The following is a 17,983-nucleotide window of genomic DNA, read 5'->3' as shown; positions in this document are numbered from 1 at the left end:
AAACCTTCCTCATTAACTATCCTGTTACTCACTGGGAAAATTATGTAATAATTGCCCTGATAACATTGCGTGTGAAATCATAGAAAACACTTCGTTTTTTTAGTCTATTTACAAACACATTTTATTCAAACTCTCACTACATCGTCGATGAATCTTATATTTACAAGTGAAATCGCGGACTTAATAAGAAGATTGTCTTCTTTTGTCAAATTTTTGACCATTTTTAGGAGGTGACAAAACGGTCTTTTTTTCGGACACATTTGTTAGCTACCATTTTCATAAATCCTCTTCTTAAGATGTTTAAGTTTAGATCAATTTATCTGTGGAAGATACTATCGTTATTAACTAGTAAAAGTGTACTAATTAAACGCGATATTTAAACGTTAAAGTTCTTACAGGTAGTTGTATTTGGTTTTTGGTCCTAGGAATGGTTGCCTTCTCTATTGCTCATCGGCGTACGATGAGTAACTGTCGTCGGAGGCGGCGAATTGTCCTCCCTCGAGGCCAGCGCCGAAGGAACCACCTTCGAATCCACCGAAGGATCCACCACCGAAAGAACCAGATTCGGCTCCTTCTCCGTCACCAGCGGCGGCGGCTTCAAATTCACCACCTTCACCTCCTTCGCCGTCGAATCCAGAAAAATCTTCTTGGGCGCGGGCCACGAGGACCATGGCGAGGAGACCGAAAACAATCTACAGAAAATAAAAGAGACGCGAAAAATTCTTTTCAATCCGCGCCAATAATCCGTTGGAAGACACCGCGAATCCAAGCAGAAGACGTCGGCCGAGTTACGGCGCTGCCCCGCGATCACGTCCGCCATACTAAATAGTCCCAAGACAGAGATTACGTAGAATCCGCGCCAATAATCCGTTGGAAGACAACGCGAATCCAAGCAGAAGACGTCGGCCGAGTTACGGCGCTGCCCCGCGATCACGTCCGCCATACTAAATAGTCCCAAGACAGAGATTACGTAGAATCCGCGCCAATAATCCGTTGGAAGACACCGCGAATCCAAGCAGAAGACGTCGGCCGAGTTACGGCGCTGCCCCGCGATCACGTCCGCCATACTAAATAGTCCCAAGACAGAGATTACGTAGAATCCGCGCCAATAATCCGTTGGAAGACAACGCGAATCCAAGCAGAAGACGTCGGCCGAGTTACGGCGCTGCCCCGCGATCACGTCCGCCATACTAAATAGTCCCAAGACAGAGATTACGTAGAATCCGCGCCAATAATCCGTTGGAAGACAACGCGAATCCAAGCAGAAGACGTCGGCCGAGTTACGGCGCTGCCCCGCGATCACGTCCGCCATACTAAATAGTCCCAAGACAGAGATTACGTAGAAAGGTTTTCAAACTCACCATAGCCTTCATGGTTTCTAGAGATTTGAGGGGATTAGCTTTAAAAGATGAGAACTGGATCGTGGAACGAGTGAATGTGATTTTCTCCTGGTACTTACATCCCTATTTATAGGAGGGCAACCCAATGAGGGCTGTTGGAAAAGAATAGTGGCATGCGAGCGCGTAAAATGGAACATTTTTCCTCCAAAAAAAAACACAAGCGCGTTATATTAAAAAAAAAAAATCGCCAAACAACCTCCCTTCAATTTTCTTTTCACAAAAATCGGTGACGTCACAAAAGACGAATAACCAATTGAAAAGCGCCCACTGAGAAAATTGCGAGGGGTACGAGTCAAAATATATCAGCCGGTATTTCCAAATTGGAACTATTTCTGGATAAAGCCTCCAGCGCAAATATTTCAACCGTTTTGTTATAGAAAGTACTTTTCTTTATTTCTAGCATTTATAAAAAACAAAATGTACTTTATAAAATTCAGCGACCTCGTAAGGAAAAATTCCCGTTAAATTTCTGTAAACTTTTTTTCTTAATTTAATTCTTAGCACCCCTCTCCCTATCAATAATAACTGAAAGCATGGAGATCTGTATTTACTCCAATACCTTCGGGGTGTTTCTTCAGCCAGTTGATACTGGAAGTCGCTGGTTACGTCACTCGAGAAGATGGGGGATGCCGTTAGCTCGAGCATTGTCCTCAATATTTTAGCATATGATCCAGAGTTACGAGAAACTGGTTCCACAGAGGTTAAAATTAAAAGTTCTCTATCTCCAAAATCGCCCCTTCGCAGCGTAACGGTCACTGACTAAATAGTTCAAATCGTTATTTTTCAGTTTTTCTTCTCAACGGGAGGATGATAATAACTTGTTTAATAACAATAATAAATGTTGGAAAGTATCCACAACAATGAAGGTTTATTTTATTTTTAGTTAGGCATTTTCCTTAAATAAATAACATACTTTTTTTCTAACGTTTTCGTATATACAGGGTTACGCGTGAACTATGTTGTTTGTTTTGATCCAGATTTATATAAATTAGTACCTAATTTGCATAAAATCGTTAATAAAATGATGAAATCGATTCGCGCTAGATAATTAAACATATCCTATTATATTTATATTAAATTTGTACCCTAAAGCATATTATAATAAGTAACATAATACCTATAAGTATGACATTTGGAATTTTTTTTACTACATCCTTTCTTCACAGTGACGCCAAAAACATTTCTAAATAGCGCCACTCGGTAGCGTTGCCATTAAATAATTTAGTACGCGAATTTGAATACCATCGTTTTTAGGCTTAATGCGTATTTAGCCACACTTCCGGATTACAAAGTTGCTAGTCGTTTTACTGATTTATCTTTGGTGAAAAAGGATGTAGTAAGAAAAAATGCATAAGTAAGGCTACAAGTGTCATACTTAAGTATTATGTTACTTATGATATTATATTTAAAAGATTCCCCCAGTTAATAAGCCACGACGTTATTCAACCATGGACCGTAAATTTAAGATTCAACATTTACCCACTCACGTTTGTTAATTTAACATTTCCTGTCAGATTTATATTCAATTAGTTCTTAATTTGCATATTATGTTTAAGTATCTTACGAGGTAATTCAACATTTACATACGCGCACTTCAATGAAATACTGCAAAATTAAAATCATTTCCTATAACAGAACAGCTATATAATGAAAACCGGAAATTAATTTTAAAGATTTTAACTCGTAAGGAAATAAACTGTCTAATTCCTTCCGGATAAAACCACAAAATCTTTTGTGGTTTGTATAAAATTAGGCGTACCCAATCTCTTTACGTTTACCTGGTATATTTATAAGATACAAAATAGGCCAGGAAAACACGAAATTATTTAAAGCGTAAATAAGATTACAGACTTTCGGCTACCAGGAAATCCCGCTTATATTAGAAATTAGCAATAAAAATTATGTAACTTAGTTTCCGATTTGCTCTATTGTAAATGTTATTAGGGGGATGAAATTGAATTCTTCCCTCCCGTGAAAGAGGATAAAAATACATTACTTAATACAAAATTGGAAAACCGGAATCGTATAGCTTAAATTAAATTTAAAACCAGCCGTTAAATGTTTTGGGATATTCTAATAAAGTAACAAGAATATTTTTAGCCGTGTTTTGCCACGATACTGTGAATTTCGATAAATACTTGCCAATATTTATTTATATTTTACAATCGCGTATAGTTTTATTTAATAAGAAATGGCAATGCTATTTCAACTTGATTAGGTAGGTAAATTTTTCCACAAAAATTTGTTGGCGCTTTCTTTAATGTGGTATTTTGGGGTCAGGTAAATCAAAACCAAAAAAACTTATCGTTTAATTTATAAAGAGATTACTTATCCTTATATTCCAGCCTCGAAGCAAGAGAAACATAAGTAACATAACAATAAGTGTGACCAAAAAAACATGATATGGATTCGGAGATATTACGTATAATCAGGAAACTTGTCGGGGTAGGTACAGTTGTTCGAATTTCAATCGTCCGAACGGTGGAACAAATGTTCGAATTTCATTCGTCCGAACCGCCGAAATAACAAACGTTTCAATTGTTTGAATTGGACAACTTGTTTGTTTCATTCGTCCGAATCGGTAGCATCACTTGTCTGAATTCTGTCGCTAAATTAGTATTTCTTATTGCTGTTTTTTTTACCGGATTTTTTTTAGTGCAAGCTTAGACCGTTCAAGGTGCAAGAATGAAATGTAAAATATTTCAATAATAAACCGATATACGCATAATAATGTCTAATCATTTTATCCTATTATGTCCTTTTTTCCGTTGGCCGATATAGTAAGTGGGAATTGCGTTGAATGTTGTGGATATTTTAGGTTAGGTTAAGTTAGGTTAGGTTCGGTTCACGTTAATGTTACCATTATCTTATATTAACAATATTAAAAAAAAAACAACCAATTCCTAATGTTCGAAAAAACGGACAAACGAAAAAACACATGAAAAAAAGAACAAAGAAATTCGCCAGTAAAGTTAACATAAATTGAACGACTAAATCACCAACAAAAGTTGTGATAATTTTTTCGGGCAAATGAAATACGTTTTCGGACATACGATCCTGTTTTCTGGCATTTGGACAAATGATCATTCGGACATTTGTACCACCGTTCGGACGAATGAAATTCGAACAAATGTACCAAAATCAACTTGTCACGCCTACTGAAAAATATTCGTCTGATTTAGATTTAGCGCTTGACAAGGGGTCACGTACCCGAAAGCTTGCAGAATTTTAACGTTTTTAACATTAAAGTAATGTTTTTAAAACCATGAAGTATCCGTTGTGTTCAATTTATACAACTTGATAATTATCTCTTAAACGATGTTCTTTATGAGTGCAAAATCTAAGCCTTGGACCTGATTCTCACACTTATGCGCCAAAATGGCGGATTGAAACAAATCTATAACTGCGAATTTGTCTATTTTCTTTTTCGGTTCATAAATGTTCGTTGTAGTGTAGTCGAAGCAGAGTAAAATTAATAAGCGAATAATTTGAAAATCGCCTTGTTGTTACAGAATTAATAATAATAATAATAGTACCCAAGGCACCACGACATTTTAATTTAAAGGAATACAGAATTGTTTGAAAAATTCGGACTGAATTTCAGGTAGCTCCTCCCCTTCAGTCACGTGACAAAGGCATTCCTTCCCGCTTCTCAAAACACGCTATAACATAGCCACAAAAGTCAAACGATTCGGTAGCCCTTTAAATGAAGAAAATTACCATGACGCGAATTGGACCTGTCACACTTAAGTGTTACATAACTCATGATATAACTAAAGATGAAAATAAATCCCCTAATCTTCAGGACAGAAATATATACTTCGCTAGTTCTTAGATGTCGTTTTTTCCTCTATTGTTTAGCGGAAAAAATATAACTGTATCAATGAAATCATTAGACCCGAGAAGATAAAGAGGGAAAAATATCGACGTTCTTTAGACCCTGTGAAAAGTGTAAGGAATAAAAAATACCCAAGATCAGCTTTTTATTTAAAGGAAAAATATTGTTTATCCCCATGCGTATTCTCTAATTGCAGAAAGCGTTCTTACATTTCAAGGTTTGCATTCGGAATAAAAAAATCCTTTAATTTTTTATATGAAATATAAAAGCGTGTTGAAAATAAACAGTCAACGACCTAAATTGAGAAAAAATAATCGTTTATTACGCTAAAAGAAACGCGACACTTTCCCGTAATCTTGTTCTCTGCCAAACGTTAGAATCACGGCTAAATGCTTTAAGAGTATAAAGAAATTAGAACTGATCCGAACTGAACTGCCCTAGAGTATTATTTTTAAAGGGGTGGAGTTACCCGAGGCGTCGATTTTCCCTTTCAAAACAGCTTTCGTTACTTTTTTTTATCGATTTAGCCCTTGGTGATCCACCATTTGATTTTTCATAAAAGGGGTAATGCACTCATCCCGCTTTCACCAAAAGTAAATAGACATGTCTATTTACTTTTGCTTTCACTAGGTGGTTTTTTTTCGCCTGTCCGAGGACAAAAAGTGTAAACCTTTTACCCTAAAACGTTTTATTCGTTCAGCAGCGCTCATCGGACTCACCGATTACTAATCCATCGATAAATAACTATGACTAATCGGTGACATCGGTTTCCTACTGTAGGCTTTTTCGAGTTTCCGGTTTTGACGTCACGATAGTCATCGGCTTTAAGAGTCGGTTTTTCCGATGACTGACGTCATTTCTGACGTAAAACTACTATAAAAGCTACGGCATTTTAAAAAACACCGATGACTGAATAAAAGCGTTCAGCAACTTAAACGTCATTATGACGAAAAAGCTCATCGGTGGAAAATATCAAATCCATCGGGTTTTTTTCCGTTGACTGTTACCCTATTCTCGGGTAACCCTGTCCCGAATTTTGTTCGCTTGTTCCAGAGCTCTAAGGTTACACTTTTTACTCCTCCTCGAAAGGAGGTGTAGCTTTGTCGTCTGCTTAAATTTCGTTTCATGAAAACATGACGGGTATTGAACATCATTCTTCACATGTGGCAAACTTTTAATAACGAAAATCCAATTGTTAAATGCTATTTAATGACTTTAAAAGTCGCTTGATGACTTAGGCCTAAGGTGGTGCCTTGGGTATTAGCCTAGCTGATTATTATTATTATTATTATTATTATTAAATAAATGAGAAAAATGAGTCATATATTGATGACCTCACCACCGGTCGCCATCTTAAAACAAAACTACGGTTGCTACGCCAAATAAATAACCTTTAACCTTTAACTACTCCCTTATTACTCCAACTCGTTTTTTTCGTCAAGATAGAATTGGAGTAAAATGACGTCATAGGGCTACACTTTTTAACCTGCTCAAAAAACCCCGAACAGGCGAAACGTACTGTTACTTTGATTTCTTGGATCCAAATTAGCGTTTTATTTGGTGTCTAAGGTATTTGGCTGACACCATAAGTTTTCTTATAAACACAATGTTAAAACATCTATCAAATTCTTTCGCTGTTTTGGAAGTAAAGCTGCTCTATAAACTCTTAGCAGGTATTAATAAATTAAATTTATCTTTACCATAATAAAAAATTAGTATGACACTTATTATTCTTTCGAGGCTAATTTCTTTAATGATAGTACATTTAGCCAATGACCATGTAAATCATTACGTGGCGATGTACTGAGAACTCTCCACGGGCTGTATCTTTAGGTTAGCACGGAAGCTGCCATGGGCTGCTTATAGACACTCAGAGGTCTTTGGATAAGAAAAATGAGGTTGTATTAGTAGAGATTAGTTCTTGGGGAGAGAGAGAGTTCTAAACTGGGATTGTTCGTTTGGAAAAGTGACGCTTTCGGAGTAAAGTTTTAGTTGTAGTGGCAAAAGTGGATGGTAGTGGTTGATATATCCGGTATCCCTGGTAAAAAATTCGTGTTCTTGTAGATAGTTTAAACCAGAAAGGATGGAAAAAGTTCGCCCATGTCATTAGTAGTTTGACGTTCTTCAAGCGATTTATCTTTCAGTTCAAATTGTCTATTAGGGTAACATCCCTTTTGAAATGGAGGCACCAGACTAGTGACGCGAAGTCTATTAAGGGAAGCAGAGAGGCGTTGAAGATTGTTTTTATCAAATTTGGAGTTTTGTTGTGAAAAGTGCGCCTAACCATTCCAGTGAACATGTTAATCTTTTTCGTTATGTTACTGATCCCTGCGGAACTCCACTGGTCACAGGGCATGATGGAGAGCTTGTTCTTCTTATGATTACTTTCTGAGAGCGACCCGTTAGGAAAGCCCATAGAAATCTCATAGGTAACTAGAATGCTGCCGCCTACGGCCGAGCTTGACGCCAGTTCGCCTTGAACCTTCAGCCATGAGAGGCCGTAGAGTGGTTCCGCCAAGGAGGATAATAATCCTCCTTGGTTCCGTTACTATAGCGGGAGATAGGTGACGTCATTCTCTCCGGTGACATTAAATTCTTGGCAGAACCGCTCTTTGAGCTCTGATTGGCTGAGATCTGGCGTCGTCTGCCACGGCGTTTGGGCCATTTGCCAGTTACACGGCAGCATTCTAGTTACCTATGAGATTTCTATGGGAAAGCCTTGATCCAGCGAAGGGACTTCTCCTCTATACCAGCGGTATTCAGGCGTTTAAACAGTTTGTTATGGGGTACTTGGTCGAAGGCCTTCTGGATGTCCAGATAAATAACATCCACAGCGAGCCCATCGTCTATAGCTTTGGTGCGAGGGTTTTGAGGCTTCAACAAGGTTGGTGGTACAAAACTTAAAGGAAGAAAGCCTTGCTGATGTCGGGAGATGATGGAGGTGTCTAACAAACGTTTGAGAAACTGGCCTTTGATAAGAGATTCTAATAGTTTGGCCACTGGCTGGTTAGACTGATCGGTCGGTAGTTTTGAGGCAGTATAGGATCCCCCTTTTTCGGAATTGGAGTAAAGTTTGCAGTTTTCCAATGATCAAGAACTTCACCTGTTAAACTAAATTGAAAATGTGAGTTAATAATTAGGGCAATGTGTTGAGCCGTCTGTTTCAGTAGGTTTGGATGCAGGTTTTCGGGTCCCGGGGCTTTTTTTTAGCATCAGGATCACTGTCACTTGATGGTTCCATGATGTCTTGTTGTCTTGGTGTGAAGACAGAGGTGAAGTAGTTGTTGAGTTAGGACGCTAATTCCTTGTCTTCTGTGATTGTTTTCCCATTTATCCGGAGGCATTGGACTCCACTTCTTGATTTACGTTTGGAGTTTACAAATTTAAAGAAAGCTTTGGTTATAGATTTTAAGTTTAGGGTTGTCACATTTTCCTGGGCTTGGCGAGCTTTCTGAGCTCGGTGAGTCAAATTGTTTCTGGCAGACTGGCCCGATCATAGAGGTCATCATGATGTTATAAACATTGGAAATGTATTTTAACGGTGGTGACAGCCTATTCAAGGAATAATTAACCCGTTCAACTACAACACAAAAACGTTTGATAATGATGCTCTAGCGGCAAGAATATGCAAAACTATAACTGAATGCGCACGCATGTAAAACGGATCAAGGAATTAAGGGGGGGGGGTAAGAATAATGTAGAAGGGAAATTGGTGTATACAGCCAAAGATAATTTAAACTCGTACCCTAGATTCGAAATAACTCTTTCGTGCGTTGCCGATAGTGTTTACCCACTTCCCGCCGGAACTCAGAAAAAATTCGCTTCATGGTTTGCGCCTTACCGCAACCACGGCCAACTTCGATCACGCGCTATATAGCGCGTGATCGAAGTTGGCCGTGCCGCAACTGACGGAGCCCGATATTTCTGAGGTCACGTGCCGGAAAAGGGTAAACGCTTCGTAACAAAACCGTCAATGGGAAAGCTCTCAGTATTCGAATCTAGGGTACGAGTTTAAATTATCTTTGATACAGCTAAAAGCCTTCACACCATGCGCGCCAATTGTACGTTCCGAAATATACATGAAATGTCAATAAAAAAACAAAAAACAAATTAATAAAACTGTACAACATAATAAAGTCAATTCAATACAGGTTCGTACGCAGGGTTAAAGTTATGGACGAATAGCCTTTCGGAGAATTTCACAAGTTGCCTCAATCACACCGTGGATCCCCGTTAGTACGCCAACCAATGTTTCCGGAAGACCCTTGTGATGTAAGGCACATATCTGAGGAGGTGCCGAGCAGCGGCATTTGAAGGGCAGTCAAAAAGGATATGGGAGGCATCCTCACGCGTGCCACACCGAATACAGGAGGCGGTGGGGCTCAGCCGAAAACGATATAACAAGGCCTTGGTAGGAAGTCTGGCGCAACCTAGCCTCGCTAGCAGGGTGTCATCCCGTCGCGTAAGATTAACGCGCATAATAGCACTAGAGTCAGGATTGAGAGGCCAGGGATCCGCGAGAGAGAGCCAGTGCCGTGTCCATGCCGAGGTAATAGCCCGTCCACACGCACTCTTTAACTCCGCTAATTTTTACAAAGATAATATAAAACTCGTACTCTAGATTAGAAATAACAGCCTCGCGCGTGGTCAAAGCGTTTACCCACTTCCTGCGGGATCTCCGTCTACATAGTTACCAACTGTAGATAAGACCACGGTCAGCTTTGATGACAATACAGCGACCAATGGAGCCTGATTTTTCGGAGGTCACGTGCTGGAGGTGGGTAAACGCTTAAACAATCAATCAGAAAGCTCCCAGAACTCGAATCTAGGGTACGGAGTTCTATGTTATCTTTGCTTTACATTTTGAGACTGAAATATCCCTTCCATCATGAAGGAATGCTGCAACAAACAGAGCACCCCACACAAGGAGAACTCAACTCGTCAAAAGTCGTGCATTTTCTTGTGTACAGTTTTGATTGGTTAGACGGTTTAGCCATGGACTAATTAATGTATACACAGGGACGGTCCGCACAACGCCACTCTCTCATAAAATCGGCGACTAAGTCTTGTTAATGCTGTATACATTAATTAGTCCATGGTTTAGCGCCTGCTGCCGTCGGAAGGGAAAAATTCGGAAATTGTCTAAATAGAAGGCGTTTATGATTTGTTGCTCTCTTTTATTAATCGCCATCACACTTACCTGTCAGTAATTTTGCCAAAGAAGGAAATAATAAGGCATGAGAATTTTCAATTCAGATTACGCAATCGCTCTGCAACTATCACCAGAGGGTGCTTAGACTTTACCCTCTCTGCTACCGAAATCGTTCAGTGTCATTATTTATTATGTTAGTACTAGTAGATAAACACAGGACAAGAACAACCTTTCAAAGCTAACGAAGTACATTTCAAATAAATGATGTTTATCAAAATTCCAAGCTCTTTATTTTATAAAGTACAAAAACATTATGAACTCAAAACAAATTAAAAATTCTTATAAAATATGGTCAATGCAAAATATTTTACAACAGGTACCAAAACATATGAAAAGATGATGTTGCAAAATGTGCATCAGATATTTTTCTGTACATTCAAGATGTTAATTTCTCATTTCCTAAAGAAGTGAAAAAATGCGCAGAAATGAGAAATTTACAATCTAATCCATTATTGTTGCGTTTGAGGCATTCCGATAGGTCCAAGTGCTTTTCGGACAGCCGGACTCAGTCGGTTTAAGCAAAGAAGGCTTTTGGGACATGGAGATGTCTTCTTTGGAGTCAAAGTTAACTTCTTTGAAAAGTCCGAGCTCAAGTTTGTAGTGCCTAAATGCAAAAGTCGACTGTTTAATCTCGCAATCTAACTGAGATGAAGTGCAAATTAAGTGAAAATTATTAAAAACTAAAAACAAAAATAAGCCATAAGCAAGTATGACTAAAAAAAATAAAAATATTTACTGCAATGCTTAGTAAAAAAAAAAAACTTAAAAAAGCAACCATGCTCAAATGAGATATTTGCTTCTACGGTGCCATACATAATTCAGGATTATGCATCAAAACTTACCAAATCTAGTTGACGTTACTAGATATACACGTATCTTGCTTATGGCTCTTAAAGCTTAGATATTTGGAAACTAAATAACATTTATAGTAAGGTACAAAGTGATCTCTTGTTCTGAGAGTCAGTTTCAGAGTCAATGGTAGCTGAAGTATAAGCAAATTTTTGTTAACCACACAATTTTTAAGAGTTGGATAAGAAAATTCCCTAATAGATAAATTTTGCCCGCAATTTCTAACTATTAAATTAAAAAATAATAATATATCACCCTTACTAGATCGGATGACAGGCTTTTTAACTGGACTGCTAACCGAGAAGAATGAAGGAGCGTCGAATGTTTTGACATTCTCCTTCTCTTCTTCCACTTCATCGCTGATGGTTCTAGCTTTAGCAGCCAAGGCTTTGGCTTCCGCTAACCGTTTTCGAGCTTCCAAAGCTCTAGTCAGATCCTCTGGTTTTTTAGTTATAGCTTTTCTAGTGGGTCGACGCTAAATGAAGGCACAAAAACCAAAATTATTTAGAGAAAATTTGATACTTCAAAAAATTAAATTAATGTACTTTAGAGGTCGGAGGTTTGATAATCGTAACTTCTTGCCAGTCATTGTTTTTAAGCTGGTCAAGGTTGTTAAATTTCTTATTAACATCTTCAACCTGAATGTAAACCAAGTCCCAAAATCCTTGAAGATCTTCTGCTGTTGTTGGTTGTTCACCAAGATTAAATTCCATGTTATCAATGAGCCCAGAAAACTGTTTAAAACGTTCTGACATCAACAACTGTGCACATCCCAGTGTAGATCTAATTTCACCCTTCACTAAAGCAAAACATACATTAGAACTTCAACAATTATTTATACAAGGTACCAATTATGAGCCTACCTTCATCGGGAATTTCACTTTCATCACTATTAATGGCATCCCACTTATTACAAAGATCTATAAATTTATTTGTTTCAGTTGATACGAGTTCTCTGAAGTGATCAGCCATGATTAGTTGGACAACGTTGTTATTAGATGCTAAATATAAAAATGCTAATTTAAGCCCCTAAGCCTTGCAATAATGCGTCGTATATATAAGGGGACCAACAGTTTGCCTTTCACTGATATAGTTCTTTAATACACATTCTATAGGTAAGATATATTTTTTACGTTCAATGTAAATAATATAGTTGAATACTTCACCCAAAAAATAATCGATCGTAAGAGTAAAGAAATGAGCCAAACAAAAGAAACACACTCAATCCGTTGAAAGTTCGAAACAACTACTTTCGAAAATTTCGATTCCCGCGTAATTGGTTTATTTCAAAAGAGAGGTTTCTGTCATTGGTCAAAGGAAATGACGAAGGACATCTATTATCGATTCTTAAAAGTGTTTTTTGATTAAGTATTTTTACAAGGTGTGGACACTTCGCTAAAAATTAAAACAATAATCAAAGGTTAATAATTTCGTAAAATAGTATTTTTTAAAACAATCTAGGACCTACAATTACCTTAAAAAGTAAATGTTTATTTCGTAAATTCATGGACACGAAAAGAAATGAATTATGACATCTATAAAAGTTTGTACAAAGGCTTAACAACTGTCATAATGAATCATTGTACATATATATGTTAACATCATGTTTTATTGACAGGAATTAGTTGACGAACTATACCATTTTCGGGACTATTATTTCGAGTCTCATACGTTGGATTGTGCAAAAGATAAAACGAAAGATGTGGAGAATAAATTGAAAGACGTCTTAAACCATATCGAAGCCGATGCCTTAAAAGGTTCATCGCAGTTAATCAAAATTTTTCTACCTAATAACTAAACTTATCCTTTAATTGGAGACTTAAAACATGAAGAAACAGAGTTTCTACTTCACAAGGGACGTGCCATAAATATCCTTCCTGATCATGATCAACGAGCAGAGGATTGCCTTGCTAAAGCTGTTAAACGGAACCCAAAATCATGGCAGGCTTGGAATGAATTGGGCATGTGCTATTGGAAGAAAGGAGAGCTACAAACATCTAAAAACTGTTTTGAAGGAGCTCTAAAACAAGTCAGTTTGGGGAAAAAACAGTATTAATAACATGGTTCTTGTTATTAAAATATGTTATTTATAGGAACGGAATAAAATATCCCTTCAGTCACTATCTATGATATTACGTCAATTGGGCAAAACTCCAGACGATAAACTAAACAATATTTATCAAAGCTTGGAAATAGCCAAAGAAGCGTTACAATTAGATATGACAGATGGTTTATCGTGGTACTGTTTAGGAAATGCAAATCTCAACCTGTTCTTCTTAGCCAATCAAAATTCCAAGATATTAAAACAAAGCATGCAAGCCTATTCCAAAGCTGTTAGTGTTGTTAAAAAAAATATAGCAAAAAAATTGTAAAAATTTGTTAATAATTCTAATTTTTAACAGCTAGAAGATAAAGTTGCAAAGACCCATCCAGATTTGCATTTAAACCAAGCAACCGTAAGTTTATATTAATATTATAGCCATTTAAACAATGTAATTAAATGTCATTTATAGGCGTTGAGATATGAAGGAGCGTATCAAGAGGCCTTAGATGCGTATAAAAGAGCTACAGCTTATGATCCATTGTGGAACGAACCAGAGGAAAAATCTAAGGATCTTCTACGGTATCTTGAACAAATTGGAACTATGACTAAACAAAAAGGCTGCTTGAAAGCTCGCCAGCTTCGGAGTATGATTAAAAGCATCAAGCCTCATCATATTGGACCCTACGGACCAAAGCCAAACTTGAGTATGTCATCCAAAGAGACTGCGAAAGATAAAAAAATGCTTTCGCAACTTAAAGAAGGTGTTAATAAAGGCGTAATTATCGTTGGAAAAGTTGTCTGTCACATACCTAATCCAGTGCCATTGTTAGTAAATAATTGTGGATTGAAAGATTGTGTTGGTTTTCTCTAATTTCCTCCGTGATTTGGCCCATTTAGCACATTTTGTTTGATTGACGAAGAAGAATCTTGCGTGTCCGTTTCCGTTTATAATCAAGCTGATGGGAAAGGTGTAGTTATTGGGGATTCAGTGGCAATTCCAGATCCATGCATTCAAAATGTTAATGTTTCTTGTGATGATAAAGTAAATTAATTTAATTTCTTTTCATTTTGGTTTACATTTTTATAATTTTTCAATGCTTTTACAGAGGTTAGATTTTGTAAATATACGTGTCTTCTCTCCTGTGACGCTGGCTGTTAATGGAAGACTCCTGCCCTCTGATATCCATGCTCCTGCAACTGTTTCCGTTACTTGTAAGAGTGATTAATTTTGTAACAGTGATTAATTTTGTAACTAAACGCATTTTTGGTTTGAAATAAGCAAAATAACATAAATTTCGTGTAACTAACTTTTATTTTCAATTTTGCAAGTATTAATTTTTATTAATAAAATTAACTTTTACATAAAGTGAACTTAAACTTTATTTTTTAAGCAAGGATCCTTGGCTTAAGCAGGGAGGGGGAGGGGGAAGGAGGTACTTTTAGCCAGAAAGTCTTGTTAAACACAGTGGCACACCCAGGATTTTTTTTTTCTGAGTTCCAAAACATTTTTAGGTAATGATAAGCGAAAAACGTTTTATGAAGGCTTTGATCATGCTTATTTCTGCCCCCCCCCCTTGGGTGCGCCACTGGTTAAACGTGACAAATTAAATTTAGAACTAAACTTTTGTTAAGCCCCTCCGCTTGTTGCTACCCAATATTAGCGTAAAATCACTAAGAATTTCTACCTTATTTAATTATGGACCAACTACCCTAAGATGGACTTGTTGCCACAGATTAAAGTAAATTGATAGTTTTTCAGTTTATTCTTACATCCACATTGACAAATATTCATGTTTGGAACCACTTAGCTTTCTTAGTACGTACATTGGATTTTAAAATGAACTTTTGGTCAGAAATTAAAATGAATGAACATTTTTATACTGTTTTCGGCCTGAGTAATTTCAGGAGTGGATTTAACAGCTTTAGATTTTTTAGCCCAAGATCATTGGAATTATCTACTGAAGAAACCACCATCGAATTACTGATATTTGTAAAGGTCTCCCTATTATTCATGTCAAATTATTTTTGAATAATTTTATGAAATTATTAGATTAATATAGAAATTTTTATGCATTTAATCCACTCCTGTTTGGTTACTCAAGCCACATTACGTGACTGCCGCCACAACTATACTTGCAAAGGTAGAAACAAGTCAGCCAAGGCCGTAATATTAGTTCCACACGGATGAATTAATTAATTTTTCTCTAAGCCTTAGCGCGTGTCAGCCTTAGTGCATAACGTCAGACGGAAGCTTCTTTATCTATATTCTAAGTTTGAGCTCTGTATCTCAAATCCAATAGGAACTACGAAGAAAATTCGCATACGCTCACTAACCCTTGGCGCGGGTTAAAAGACTTAAACATAGGGTCAAAGTTATACCTCAAATCACACGCGAATAGCTCTGGCCAAACACGGCTTCGATAAGTAGTGCCACACTTATTTATTACTTCTGGCCATACGTACACGGCTTCTATAAGTAAGTGCCACACTTATGTATTACTTCTGGCCATACACTGCTTCGATAAGTAAGTGTCACACTTATTTGTTACTTCTGGTCATACACGGCTTCGATAAGTAAGTGTCACACTTATTTGTTACTTCTGGCCATACACGGCTTTGATAAGTAAGTGTATATGTAAGTCACGCACTCTGCTTAAGTGTCACACTTATTTATTTCTTCTGGCCTTACGCGGCTTCGATAAGAAAGTTACACACTCTGCGTAAAGCTTGTTTCCCACTAGCGCGCGTCATAATGTTATTTTCTTTACGCGCGTAAAAACGTTTGAACGTTTCAAAGCTGAGAAACGCGTCGTTGCGCGCGCCAGTGGAAAACAAGCTTAAAGTCCCATTTTCATGCTCGCTGGTAGCGGGTAAAAATCGACAAAATCCGCTTCAGCTATACACTTTTTCACTTTCTGCGTCGATCTGTTTCAAACAGATATTTTAGCTTAATTTTCACGCTTGCGAGTGGCGGAAGCGAATTTTGACGATTTCTATCCGCTACCAGCGGATAGAAAATAACATTATGACGCGCGCTAGTGGGAAACAAGCTTTAGGCAAAAACGAACGCCAGCGGAAATACGGTTTTTTACTAATTTTTCTAGGGCGCCATAACCTGGCACACCATTAAAAGCAAGATAAATACGTATTTTAAAAAATAAATCAATTTTTTATATCATTCAGTTCGGTAATAATTAGAGTGCGTAAATCAACGCTTAATATCAGAAAAGGGGGGATGTAGCGCCCCCCGTTTAATTTACAGAGTTGAAACTTGCACATAATGTAGAGGTATAGCAGTAATATAGATTAAAAATTAAACTGAATTTAAAAGTCAATCGTATCCAAAATTGTAAGACTGCTTATTTTTTTAAAAGTGTTTAAGCGGGTTCGGATAGAAGGGGCTGGCAAATCGCCGCTAACTACTTTTAAAGCGCGGAACTTGGTTGTGCAGATAGTGGAAACTCTATAAAGTATTCTTCGAAAAAACGGCGTGGTTATGTCACCCCGTTAAATGGAAGGTGTTGCAAATGTGGACGACGACGACACTTCACAACATTCTAACGAAAACAATATTCCCAATCGATATATGTATATAGGAGTTTCCGCCATCAGTGGAAATAAGTCTGATGGAAGAAGTAACAATCCCGCCATTGAGAAAAAGAAGAGATATGTTGGATCTTCTTAGCCCAACCTAGTTTCTTCCAATGAAATTTGTACACAACACTGCGTTATCGTGTTTAAAGGCTATCTGAGTTCTCCTTGTGTTTGTTGCTCCTCGATGTTCATGAGGTGCTTGACGTTACAAAGTGTGCCAATTGATATTTTGAAGTAAGCTAACGTGATGTTGATGTCCCACGAGTACCAATAGACGCGGCATTGCGAACTTCTTTCCTCTGGACCATTTCAATCTTGTGGACCGACGAGTCATACTAAAAGATCGACGTGACATTACTATTAATTTGCTGAAGTCTTCGTAGAGAAGTAACAGCCGTGGATCTCCAAGTAGAGCTCTGTGGGCCTGGGACACAATCCTCGAGATTAGTACTTCCCAGGAAATTGTGCGAGTTAGACATTACGCTTAGGGCCCCTTGTTCCATTTCAAGGGCTTTGAACCTCCCCATCTTAAATACGCCCTTTAAAAAGGATTTTTTAAATCCATCTACTTGGTAAATTTGTTTCTATAGTAGCAAAGGTATGACAATTAGAAATAATGATCACCGAACTGATTTTCATAGTTCAATATTGCCCAATCGATGTTTGATTCAGCACAGTGCCCCTATTATATTGTCTCAATCTAGGAGCAACAAACACAACACCCCACACAAGGAGAACGCAACCCGTCAAAAGTCGTGGATTTTCTTGTGTACATTTTTCATTGACTAGACGCTTTAGCGCCTGCTGCCGTCGGAAGGGGAAAATTTTGAAATTGTCTTCCCCCCGCCCGTAAAACGTTCAGCGTAAAGGCTCGTGACGCTCGTCCAATGAAATTCGTACACAACCCTTCGTTAGCGTTATTAAAGGCTAGTTGCGTTCTCCTTGTGTTTGTTGCTCCTAGGGTCTCAATATATACCAAAGCTGAGTTATATTACTACCAAGAACGATACTATACTACTCAGTTCGGTTGCAAATCCAAGTTGGAG

The 17,983-nt window shown here is 37.7% G+C and overlaps 2 protein-coding genes and 1 long non-coding RNA gene across 5 annotated transcripts; 1 reads left to right on the top strand and 2 right to left on the bottom strand.

Annotated features, from left to right (window-relative positions):
* Positions 1-107: 107 nt before the first annotated feature.
* Positions 108-2,990, bottom strand: LOC149949389 (uncharacterized). Of its 3 annotated transcripts, none has more exons than XR_016479807.1 (4): positions 1,362-1,460; positions 397-692; positions 236-320; positions 108-199 (listed from the first exon to the last, which is right to left on the bottom strand). It is a non-coding gene; the product is annotated as an uncharacterized LOC149949389 (long non-coding RNA). The 3 variants fall into 3 exon arrangements; XR_016479806.1 differs by lacking the exon at positions 108-199 and adding an exon at positions 1,960-2,180 and having other exon boundaries at positions 216-320; positions 1,362-1,463; XR_016479808.1 differs by lacking the exons at positions 108-199; positions 1,362-1,460 and adding an exon at positions 2,888-2,990 and having other exon boundaries at positions 216-320.
* A 7,676-nt stretch (positions 2,991-10,666) lies between these two features.
* Positions 10,667-12,569, bottom strand: LOC149949388 (disks large-associated protein 5-like). The gene is made up of 5 exons (XM_090167722.1): positions 12,466-12,569; positions 12,163-12,300; positions 11,845-12,098; positions 11,561-11,774; positions 10,667-11,054 (listed from the first exon to the last, which is right to left on the bottom strand). The coding sequence occupies exons 2-5, from the start codon at positions 12,269-12,271 to the stop codon at positions 10,900-10,902; spliced, it is 732 nt and encodes a 243-aa protein (XP_090023848.1). The 5' UTR covers positions 12,272-12,300; positions 12,466-12,569; the 3' UTR covers positions 10,667-10,899.
* Positions 12,570-12,737: 168 nt separating this feature from the next.
* LOC149949387 (tetratricopeptide repeat protein 5-like) lies at positions 12,738-14,709 on the top strand. The gene is made up of 8 exons (XM_090167721.1): positions 12,738-12,842; positions 12,918-13,056; positions 13,117-13,328; positions 13,393-13,632; positions 13,702-13,755; positions 13,813-14,168; positions 14,241-14,385; positions 14,450-14,709. Exons 1-8 carry the CDS (start codon positions 12,828-12,830, stop codon positions 14,567-14,569), a joined length of 1,281 nt encoding a protein of 426 aa, XP_090023847.1. The 5' UTR covers positions 12,738-12,827; the 3' UTR covers positions 14,570-14,709.
* Positions 14,710-17,983: the final 3,274 nt, after the last annotated feature.

Source organism: Leiobunum rupestre, chromosome 3 (genome assembly GCF_980474605.1).
Source record: "Leiobunum rupestre chromosome 3, qqLeiRupe1.1.hap1, whole genome shotgun sequence".
Lineage (NCBI taxonomy): Eukaryota > Metazoa > Arthropoda > Arachnida > Opiliones > Sclerosomatidae > Leiobunum > Leiobunum rupestre.
This window is presented reverse-complemented; position numbering and strand designations above follow the sequence as displayed.